Source organism: Homarus americanus, unplaced genomic scaffold (assembly GCF_018991925.1).
Source record: "Homarus americanus isolate GMGI-L3 unplaced genomic scaffold, GMGI_Hamer_2.0 scaffold74, whole genome shotgun sequence".
NCBI lineage: Eukaryota > Metazoa > Arthropoda > Malacostraca > Decapoda > Nephropidae > Homarus > Homarus americanus.
Genome location: NW_024716951.1, coordinates 795,833 through 808,319, shown reverse-complemented (window position 1 = coordinate 808,319; position 12,487 = coordinate 795,833). Strand labels below are relative to the sequence as shown.

Below are 12,487 nucleotides of genomic sequence, written 5' to 3'. Positions count from 1 at the left end.
AGCAGTACAACATGGAACAAGAGGACAGAGCTGTCAGTTGGCAAATATATTTATTGTAATGGTAATTTCTATCTATCTACATAATAAGTTATGATAAAACAGTTTTGGTGATACAATAAAAGCAGGAATATAAAGTAGGCATTCCAATAAAATATTAGATATTTTTTGAGAGATGATTTAAAGGAAGGGAGCGTAGTCTTTGCTCGGATGGGTGGGGGTAAGTTGTTCCACACCTTCACACCGTGATATTTTATGGGGGTCTGGGACTGAGAGGAGTGCATGGGGGGTGTTCTTAGTAGCTCTGGGTGTAAAAGGAGGAGAAAGAGGAGGACTGTGTGAGGGAGGAGGTCACCACAGAACAGGGAGAAGAAAGAATCACCATGGTTCACCTTCGTCACCGATAACCTGGTTTTTTGTTTCAATCTCCGTTGGCAGTGATCCCCCCCCCCCCCTTCTATCTCTCTCTCCCCAAGTGTGTGTGTGTGTGTGAAGCAACCAGAACAAGTAAGGTACGCTCATAAAAACTAGACCAAAGAAAACGAGATTCTTTAATATTAATGTCATGTTTTTGAAGGTCATGGCAGGTGATGTTGTATCATGGCAGGTGATGTTGTATCATGGCGGGTGATGTTGTATCATGGCGGGTGATGTCATGGTAGAACCGACCCTCCTTCCTTTGGATGGTGAGATCTTCCAACATGGGACTTCAAACACATCTAACGAAGCCCGTATTGACGTCAGTGCTCGAGGATTCTGGACGCGGGGACAGCGAGCTTTCTTCGACATCAGGATTTTTGATCCCATGGCCGCATGTCACCGTAACCTAGCTCTCGATGCTGCAAATAGGAGGAACGAGAACGACAAGAGAAGGGCATATGGGGAGAGAATTCAAAACGTTGATCAAGGCAGCTTCACTCCTCTAGTGTTCACAACCTCTGGTGGGATGGGACCAAGAGCAAGATGTTTCTACGCCAGACTCGCGGAGGTGATCTCCGAACAGAAGCAGCAGCCCAGAAGTTATGTTACAGCCTGGATGAGATGTCGACTGTCTTTCTCTCTCCTTCGGTCGGCTTTGCTCTGCTTCAGGGGATCGAGAGCTTCTGCCCCAATTCCGACAACTGCTGCAGTCACTGAATGCCGCATAGATCTGCGACTCAACTAATTCAACACAGATAGGATAGCTACTTATGTATTAGGATATTTAATATTAAGGTAATAAAATGGCGGCGAAGGTGTGGCTATTGGGGGAGGCTGGAGGCCAAGTAAAAAAAAAAGTAGTCGTAGTAGGTTTCAGTCTCAATAAACAAGAATTTACAGATGACATTGCTCTAAGGTACGGTAGGTCAGTAGAAGGTTTGCCCTCCCAATGCGTGTGTGGCTCTTCCTATGACGTCGATCACGCTATCATTAGGTTAACTTCAATTATTCTATCATATTAAGTACTATAGTGCTCATGGGACATCCTAGGATAAGTCTGAGGGGGTTTATTTGGGATTTTTTTTCGAGCTTGTAAATGCCTTTCCCGTCACGAAGGACCAGGGCTGGTGCGTGGTAATCTATCAGAGATCTTATAATATTATAGCCTAGGTACATTGTTTTAACAATTCCAATATTAGCACCACAATGTGAGCTGTACCCCGCTACACTTCTGAGCGGTTTCAGTCTGTCAGTACATTGAGGGGTTACCCATTGTAGGGCAAGTAATGTACAAGGAACGGAGACACCAAGATATTTAAAAGAAGAAACATAGTCAATAGTGTTGTTACCTATCTTGAACTTGGCGGGGCCGCGTTTATGGTTTCCAGTTTGTTTGTTGAACACCTTAGTTCTCTCAGTGAAAATAATAAGACCGAAGTTCTCACTGGCTGCGTGTACATGGTTCAGGGTGGTTTGCATTTCACGATGCGTTTTAGTATGTGATAATAATATCATCAGCATAATGATATTACTGGGATTGTCTAGTATTGAATTTAATAATGCATTCATAAGAACATTGAACAAAGTGGGACTAAGTACTCCACCTTGGGGGGTGCTAAGTTGCATAACTTTAACTTCACTTTTGTAACCCTGAAACAGTGCCGCAACCCTTCTGTTAGTGAGATAACTACTTATCCAGTGCAACAGCCTACCTCCTATATCCCTTTTGGCTAGTTCGTACAATATAAGTTGCCTACTGGCAATATCAAATGCAGCTTTTAGGTCAAGAAAGGTGGTGTATCTGTGCCTTTCATCACCCTGCACAGTTAGGAGTGTGGTGATGCAATTATGTACACCTTTACCATGGGTGAAGCCATTTATGTTAGGAGACATGTGTTCTCTGATTTTATATAAGAGTCTGCCAAGAACCATCCTGTCAAAGGTTTTACACAGGCAGCTGGTTAGTGATATGAGACGAAAGCACCAGGCTGTCCTGGTTTCGGTATTGGTACAACAATACTGCTGGTCCATGATGTGGGTAGTTGGCCCTCGGCATGACTCATATTGTACAATGCCAATAATGGATTGCCCGGCACACGCCTTAGTAGTCTAACGATATTGTAAGTGACTCCGTCCGCTCCAGGAGGTGGTAGTTATGGTGTTGTTAGTAGTGATGGTGATGTTGGTAGTGATGGTGGTCGTGATAGTGATGGTGGCAATGGTAGTGATAATAGTAGTGATGGTGGTAGTAATTGTGGTGGTGGCGGTGGTTGTGATGGTGGTAACGATGGTGATGTTAGTTGTGATGGTGGTTGGTGGTAGTGATGGTGATGTTAGTGGTGATGGTGGTGGTGTCAGCGGTGGTGGTGGTGATAGTGATGGTGGTGTAATTGCATGTAAAGGAGGCAGAAAGTCAGATCAGCAACCTGGGACTTGGTCACATATGGCAGCAGGGTCTACCATTAGACAACACATTATGCTTCCAATATCTTCCCAGGCGATAGTACCTCCCTGTTTGATAGCTGCCTACTACCTGTGTACCTGTGACTAGCGTGGTACCACAGGACAGTGTATTGGGCTCGCTGTTGTTTGTCTGTTTCATTAATGACAAGCCAGAAGCTATACACTTCCCCATACAAATCTTTGCGGACGATGCCAAGTTATTTAGGGAAATTAAAACCAAACAGACTGTGAAGAGCTGCAGAAAGATATCTATGATTTCAAGAATGGTCGAGGAAATGGCTGCTAAGATTCAATGTCACGAAGTGCAAAATGATGCACCCGGGTCGCACCAATAGTATGGAGACGTATCACACGTCCCAACAGGACGAAGATACTGCATTACTTGAGACCGAATGTGAAAAGGACCTGGGTGTGTATGTTAACAATGAACTTAGGTTCTCGGGTCATTGTGAGAAGAAGGTGAATTAGACAACGAAACTAGTTGGTTTTATAAGATGGTCGTTTATATCTGGATGGACCTTCGCTCGTTTTGATCTTCAAGAGTGAGGTGTTTCCCCGTCTGGAGTATTTTCACCCCGTCTGGTCCCCGAGGTATGCTAGAGATTGTCAATTGATTGAAAATGTCCAAAAGGAGGGCCACCAGATTGGTGCCTGCTCTATGGAACCTCAGTTACTCAGAGATATTGGAGCGCTTGCAACTACCTAGCTTATGCTACAGACAGGAGAAGGGCGACCTAATCGAAGTGTATAAACATCTCAGGGGGCACTACTCCGTCGAATGTACATACCTAGAGCTGGCGAACGCCCGCCCCACAAGGGGTCACAGCTCAAGGCTGAAGAAGCCACAAGTTCAAAAAACTGTGAGGGCAAATTTTTGGGGAGTGAGAGTTGTGAACTCTTGGAACAATCTGCCGGACAGCGTTGTGACGGCACCGGGTACGAGCTCATTCAAAACCAGACTTGACCAACACTGGTGCAGGTTCCGATATGTTCAGGAGCCAGTGCATGCCAAGTATCTGCCAACAGTGTGTATCAGAGACGTGACCGACTGCCCAAGCGGCTAACGAGGCGATGAGTGGCGAAGATGATAGAAGTAAAAAAAGTGGTGGTGGTGGTACTGATGGTGGTGGTGATGGTGGTAATGGTTGTGATGATGGTGGTATTGATGATGGTGGTATTGATGATGGTAGTAATAGTGGTGGTGTATGATGGTGGTCACCACCACCATCACACACCACCACTACTACCACCATTAATAGTAGTGGTAGTGGTGACAATGGTGGTTGTGGTGGTGGTTTTGGTAATTGTGGTGGTGGTGGTGGTGATGGTATTGGTGGAAGTAATGGTGGTGATGGTAAAAGTGGTAGTAGTAGTGGTTGTGATGGTGGTGATGATAGTAGTAGTGGTGATAGTAGTGGTGGTGAAGGTGATAGTAGTAGTGGTGATGGTGATAGTAGTGGTGGTGATGGTAGTAGTAGTAGTGGTGATGGTGATAGTAGTGGTGGTGATCGTAGTGGTGGTGGTGGTGGTAGTAGTAGTGGTGATGGTGATAGTAGTAGTGGTGATGGTGGTAGCAGTAGTGATGGTGACGGTGGTGCTTATTATAATAGTGGTGATGGTGATGGCGGTGTTGGTGGTAGTTAATGGTGGTGGTTATAGCAATGGTGGTGATGATGGTAGTGCTGGATGGTTAATAATGATAGAGTAAACGTTGGTCAGGTTAACAGCACCTCTCTCTCTCTCTCTCTCTCTCTCTTTACTCTCTCTGTGATGGCAGAGTGTTGCTTTCTTAAACCTTGCAACATTTCAATGTAACATATTGCAATACCTTAAAATAACATACTGTAACATTTTAAGCAATAGTGCAACATCTTAAAGCAACATATTGCAAATCTTAAAGTACTGAAACATATTGTAACACTTTAAAGAAACATATTGCAACATCTTAAAGTAACATATTGTAACACTTTAAAGAAACATATTCCAACACCTTAAAGTAACATATTGCAATATTTTAAGTGTCATTATAACATCGCAAATGAATATATTCCAAGATTCTAAAGTACTATATTACAACCTATTAGAAGAAAATAATATTGTAACATTTTAAAGCAACATATTGCAACATCTTGGTACGACGTGACCCCGGATGCTTTGGGAAGAAGTTAACCTTTAGCTCCCCTCACCTTTATTAATGAGTGTGAGTGTGTGTGTGTGAGTGTGACTGTGTGTGTGTGTGTGTGTGACTGTGTGTGTGTGTGTGTGACTGTGTGTGTGTGTGTGTGTGCGTGTGTGTGTGAGTGTGAGGTGAGTGTGACTGTGACTGTGAGTGTGTGTGTGTGTGTGTGTGATACTAGCAGGGACTATAAGTAACAGGAACCATAACTAACAAAAACCATAAATAGCACGAACCATAACTAGTAGGGAGCATAAAGAGCATGAACGGTAACAAACAGAACTAGCATGAACAGTAACTTGCAGAGAAGAAATTTAGCAGAGGAAAGATTTCCTGAGGTATTGTAAAGGAGGAAGAGGAGGAGGATGAGGGGGAGGAGGAGGGAGAGAAGGAGAAAGGGAGACAGGATTAAAGTAGGGAGGAGTGAGTGAACTGCCTTGTATTTACCATTTGTGTTGTGGGAGTCAGGCGGAATGCTCGTTATTGATATTGAAACAGTTTATTTAGCCAGAAGAAAACAGATACAGAGTCGATAAAAATCATAATATTAACATGGCTGAGCTGTCTTGAAGGCACCTGTTATATACTGTACATTTATCTCAAGGAAGTATTATGTAACATTTACAATCATCTGGAATAGTACACATAGTATGGTGGTAATAAGAACATATCAAAATGTTACCACGGCTTTCACTTACACACACATACATCAACTAGATCCACTATGAAAACGTGGATAAGATAAATCTTGATAAAATCACACAGGAAAAAGGGAAACAATGGAGCACCTTAGCTTTCGTCTTTATTCACGACATCTTCAGAGACAACTGAATTAGGTGGACCGAGGGAGGCTTATGTACACAGGGTGACCATATTAAACATGAGGTCAGGTCATAAACATGGCATCCACTAATCGGCACACCAACATCACCACACACGCAAGGGAGGTTAAGAGAAAGGGCGACGTGACTAGTCATGTTAAGTCAGGTAAAAAATATGGGAGCCACTAATCATCTATCCTACATCTAACTCCAATGCTTTCAAAGCATTTTTAACCTTGGGCCACTGACAAATAAATTTGCGTAACATATCAGTTTTGTACTGACCATCACCAAGGTTTATAGAATTCAATTCCCTAATCAAACTAGCTTCAACCAGAAGTCTTTCTGTGACACAAAATGATTTATACACTTCTAAACTGTTTTCCCAATCCATGGGATGATTATTGTTCCTAACATGAACGAACAGGGCACTGCTTTCAGATGCTGTTCTGATATTGTACTTGTGTTGTTTAATTCTGAGTTGCAATGCTTTCCCAGTCTGTCCTACATAATTTCCATTACAATTGCTACATGGAATCCAGTAAACACTTCCATTTACATTCAAACTTGGTCTATTCTTGATTAATATATGAGTAGTAGTTGAGTCATACAAAAAAACAACATTAATATCTAATAATTTAAGGGACTGAACTAACGGGACAAATTCATTGCGATAAGGTAGTCAAAATATTCTTAAATGTAGGAATTTGCCGCCTGGTTTGAGTAGAATGAAAGGAATTTTTAGCCCTTTTAAAACAATGAAGGGTACCCAAGTTTTTGTGCAATGGACTGAATGTGTTTCAGGTCTTCATCAATAAATTCAGGGTCATAAATACGCAAACATCTCAAAAACATAGCAGAAAAAACTGACATTTTGTCAGATTCCAGGGGACTCGATAAAAAAATGTATGACACTGTCTACCTGTGTAGGCTTTCTGTACACCTTAAATTTATAGTTATGACCATTTCTAATGAATAGCATATCAAGAAATGGAAGGGATCCATTTATTTCTCTTTCAATTTTGAATGTAATACTAGGGACAAGATCATACTTTACAGTGGAGTTGATATACATAAATATGATAAGGGAGGGAAGCAGTACAACATGAGATGTATTAAGATGGAACAAGAAGACAGAGCTGTCACTATCATGCGTAGTTGGCAAATACATTTATTGCAATGGTAATTTCTATCTAACTGAATGAGAATTTCTGATAAAACGGTTTTGATAGTACAATAAAAGCAGGTATATAAAGTACATATTACAAAAGAATATTAATACTTACACAATATATATTCTTTAAGAGATGATTTAAAGTAATGGAGCGTAGTCTTTGCTCGGATGGGTGGTGGTAAGTTGTTCCACACCTTTACACCGTGATATTTTACGGAGGTCTGGGACTGAGAGGAGCGCATGGGGGGTGGTCTTAGTAGCTCTGGGGGCCTTAAGTTGTATCTCCGATTATTCCGGAAATTGAAATAATTATTGTCAAGCAAGTGATTGGCAGATTTGTAAACAAATGGGGCAGAGCAGTAGGTGTTAAGATCTTCGAATTTTAACATTTTCAGTTTGGCAATGTTCTTTTGGGTGATCATTTTTTTTCAAGTAGGTCATTGTCCGTACAACTCTCTTTTGTGCAGTAATCGGGGGTTGTGACAGTGTATCAGGTGTTGGTAAACAAGATCATAATATATTTCTTTCATTGCTGTGAGAGTGAGTGACTGTCGAGTGTGATACATGATACTGCCCTGTTTATTGACTTTACTGTGAATGGCTTGTATGTGGTTTTTCCAGCTAAGTTTCTCATCAGTAATAACCCCTAGGAGTTTAGAATATTGTTTGTATTTGGGGACTGTGTTACCAAGGGAAAGGAGGGTCCAAATCTGGGGGTAAGTTTTTCCTTCTGTGAAGGATTGTGTAGTGGGTTTTTTCGAAGTTTAAGGTCTTGACTTTAGCCAGTTCAGTTTTCAGAGTTCTCATCAAGGAATAGAGGTCTGAGTTGCTGGCACAGAGATTACTATCAACTGCGAATAAGTTGTACTTTATGAGTGTACTGGCGTGGACTATATCGTTTATGTACAACAAAAACAGTACAGGACCGAGAATCGAGCCTTGAGGGATGCAATACAAAATTGGTGAGGAGTCAGATTGATGATTATTATAGCAGACATACTGCTTCCAATTAGACAGATATGGGGTAAATCAAATGTGGGATAAGCCCTTAACACCGTAATGTTGAAGCTTTGAAAGGAGGATGGTATGGTCGACAGTATCGAAGGCTTTAGAGAGGTCCAGGAATATTCCGACTGTTAACTGACTGTCATCAAAGGAGCTTAAGATATCATTAGTAAAGGATAGCAGAGCACTCTCAGTCGACCTTCTAGCTGTAAATCCAAACTGAGTGTCTGTAAGGCTGTTGTTGACACTGCAGAAGGAATTTAGTCTACTACATGCTAGCTTCTCCAGTATCTTACTCAAGGCTGGGAGGACTGATATGGGGCAGTAATTCTTGAAGAGACCTTTGTCATCAGAGTTTTAATATGGTGGGTGAACTACAGCAATTTTCAGTTTACAGGGAAAGACAATGAAGGAGGAATTACAGATGTGTAGGAGAACAGGTAGTAATAAGTGGGCCACTTTCTTAATGGTGCTCGTTGGTATATTGTCTTCGCCTGCTGCTGCATCTTTGGACATTTTTATGATGGCCAGTAATTCATCTGCTGTGACAGGGGATAAGAACAGCTCATTTTGCTGTCTGTTTTGCAGGTAGGCTCTAAATTCCTCATTGTGATTTAGGTTGCTCTCTGCAAGATTTTTGCCAACATTGATAAAATAGCCATTGAAGTGGTTGGCAATGAGGGAGGGTTCCGTTACAACTCAATAATTTATCATAAAAGCTGAGTGGGGGGCCGAAGGTTGGGTGCTCCTGTTCTGAATAGAATTGAAGATATTCCAGGTTTTCTTATGGTTGCCCAATGCTGACGGGAGCTTATTTGCATAATAGCTACGTCAAGCATTTCTAACTGCTTGTTATAAATGATTTCACTTGCAAGATTGTTAGGAGTGTTGTTATTCCAGATATGATCTGTCACAGTAGCAGGGGTGGCAGTTACTCTAGTGGGTTTGGTTATAGTGCTGAAAGAGTTTAGAATGACAGGTAGCAAGAAGGTCTAATACTGAGATGTCAGTTTCTGATTTCAATCTCTTGTAATGTTGCAAAGTTTCCTCTCTGAACTTATGATAGAGATAAGCTCCGAAAATTTATGAAGAAAGTTCCTTACATTAGTGTGGGGTCTTCTGTAGATTACTCCTACTAGAATATTTCGTGTGTCGTTACGTAATTCAGTGAAAACACTCCATGTACTCCTCCTGAACCTTTAAATCATCTCTTACAGAAGTGTTATACTTGGTATCAACATATAGGGTCGTAACGTGTTGACGCAGTGTACTGTATACTATAATTAGGAATGGTATGCAAAGTTCAATATCGTTAGTGAGTTTGGTCTCAGAGAACCCAAGTACATCAAATTTTCGGGCAACATAAGATATACACTGATCTAGAAAGGTATTTAGATGGAGAGGAATACTGCTGATGTTATGGCAAATTAAGGAGAAATAAATAAATAGTAGAAGACTAGAACTAAATTCGGGAGAGTCAGGAAAGTAATAGTTACAATTGGGGTTGGTGTAACCCAGTGAGTTTTGTCGAAAGGCATCAGGGTCAATATGAGGGAGTATTGTGTAGGGGGTGTAACACATACTGCCCAGTACATCTAAGGGAACGACACTACCATCGTCAGTGTAGGAATATTGGTACTGACTAAGAAACAGCAAAAACTCAGGGTCACTGGAGTGTGAAAAAGGAAGGTCAAAGAAAGTTATAATAGTGGGGGTAACATATTCATAAGTGCTACAGCCAACAGAATTAAGATGACTGGTACTGTTGGGGTGATTCTCAGTTTCAGTGGGAGGTGCGCCTGTACCTAGGTTCTAAAGATTGCCGATTCTCACCGCAGAGTGTGGACGTGTTGTACCCGAGTTGGCCGGCAGGGAGGGGGAACTCCACAGGTGATGGCCAAGATACTGGCAATGGCTGGTTCCACCTCTGTGGGTGGGGGTTTTCGAAGGGGGAGGGGGGGGCTGGTACAGCTGGTGGGTGTCCACTTGCCCAAGAGTCCCTCACAAGATTCACAAAAGGGTTTTATGACTAAACATGTCCATTTGCTGTTGGCGGGTTTTAGTCATACCTGGGCATAGGTTCTCATTGACGAAGACAATAGTGCCTTTCAGTTTACTGCGCTGATAGAACACTTTGTCACGGTCACAGGGGGATGAGAATATTGTTATGATGTCGCGGGGGCGGGAGGGGTTGGATTACCCGATGCGTTGAACACGGTCAAATTTGATTTCAGTGGTCTCATCCATAATGCTGACCGTTTCTTTACATCACTGAACGCTATAAACATCACTGAATGATTCTAAACATCACTGAACGTCTCTTAGCATTACTGAACGTTTACAAACATCACTAAACGTCTCTTAGCATTATTAACGTCTCTAGGTCTCATTGAACGTTTATAAACATCTCTGAATGTCTCTAAACATCACTGAACGTATCTTAACGTCTCTAAACTTCCTTGAAACACAGCTCCCCCGTGTCACCAAACAATATGGATCACCCGTTGATTACACACCCCAGCTTATTTCACCTGATGATTATACAACTCCAGCTTATTTCACCTGATGATTATACACCCCAGCTTATTTAACCTGATTTACACACCCCAGCTTATTTCACCTGATGATTACACAACTCAGCTTATTTCAACTAAAGAAGTGACACCTCACGTTCCAAGATGACTCACTCATAACCCTCTCGAGGTGCCACACAGACCTCACCTCACACGCTCACCCGTAGGTAATACACACACCTTCACCACGAGGGTGACACAGGATGAGAGGAAGGTATCTACACCTTCCCCTTGCAGGTAACAAACTCACCTCACGTTCGAAGGTGACACCCATCACTCCTCGAGGGGGACACACTTCTCCCTCGAGGGCAACACACACATCCCCCTCGAGGGTCACAGACTCCCCCTCGAAGGTGACAGAATCCCTCGGGCAACACATCCTCCTCGAGGGTGACACACACTTCCCACTTGACGGTAACACAAGATAAATAGAGAACAGCGAGACTTACCTTCAAGAGGGTCATAGATGGCTCCTTTAGAGAGCGACTGGAGGTCGTACTCGAACGCCGCCACTTGTTTCTTGAGGTCGTCAGCACCAGGTTCGGCCTCAACATAGAGAGCAGCTTGTCCTTTATAGCTGGTGAAGCAGCGGGACAGCTCTCGTGGACGGCCATCGTCGAGGGCGAACAGTGGCAGAAGGGAGCGGTGGCCTCGGTAGATCCTGGCGCCCTCGAACTTGACGTTCCCCGGTCTTTATGCGGCGATTTGAGGATGACTCTGAGTCCCGCTCGAGGGTATTGCCACTCCACCCGGCCCGAGGAACAACTCACATACACAGGTTGTACTCCACGACCATCCTGCTCCAGGCCACTGTAAATACGAGAAATTTTATTGTACTCCTTGTAAATTGCTTCACCATGTGTGTTACTACCCTGTATTTTACTAAAATCTCGATATTGTTACAAACTGCGTTACTACTCAGTGCTCTATATCACCCTGAGTATTACTCAACCCCGCGTGTTATTATCAACTGTGTTTTACAACTCCCTGTGTGTTAATACCCATGTCCGTTATACAACCTGTGATCCTACGCAATGTTTTTACTAAATCCTGTGGTATTTCACCTTGCGTTTTTACTACCTTCAGTATTTTACTACACCCTGTGTTTAATACTTCACGTCATATGTTACTACCACGGTTTAATATGCCCCTGTGTAGCTACTAAACACTGCCACACACCCCACACACACTGCCACACACCCCCACACACTGACACACACCCCACACACACTGCCACACGTCCCACACACACTGCCACACGTCCCACACACACTGCCACACCCCCTGCCACACACCGCCACATCAACTTCACACACCGCCACGTCCCACACACACTGCCACACGTCCCACACACACTGCCACACGTCCCACACACACCGACACACACCCCACACACACTGCCACACCATCCACACACACCGCCACACGTCCCACACACACACTGCCACACGTCCTACACACACTGCCACACGTCCCACACACACACCACACACACCCCACACACACTGCCACACACCCTGCACACACTCACACACACACCCTACACACACTGCCACACGTCCCACACACATGCCACACACCCTACACACACTGCCACACACCCACACTGCCACACGTCCCACACACACTGCCACACGTCCCACACACACTGGCCACACGTCCCACACACACCGCCACACGTCCCACACACTGCCACGTCCCACACACCACACACGCCCACACACACTGCCACACGTCCCACACCGACACGTCCCACACACCGGACACACACCCCACACACACCCCACACACACACCCCACACACACTGCCACACGTCCCACACACACTGCCACACGTCCCACACACACCACACACACC

The 12,487-nt window shown here is 43.7% G+C and overlaps 1 protein-coding gene across 1 annotated transcript in view; it reads right to left on the bottom strand.

Annotated features, from left to right (window-relative positions):
• The window catches only part of LOC121858583 (meteorin-like protein), a gene marked incomplete at its 5' end in the record, with an annotated part of 32,829 nt that extends 21,551 nt beyond the window's left edge, over nucleotides 1–11,278 (bottom strand). Inside the window, 1 exon segment of the mRNA XM_042355074.1 lies at nucleotides 11,079–11,278. Coding sequence (XP_042211008.1) covers nucleotides 11,079–11,278 — 200 coding nt within the window.
• Nucleotides 11,279–12,487: the final 1,209 nt, after the last annotated feature.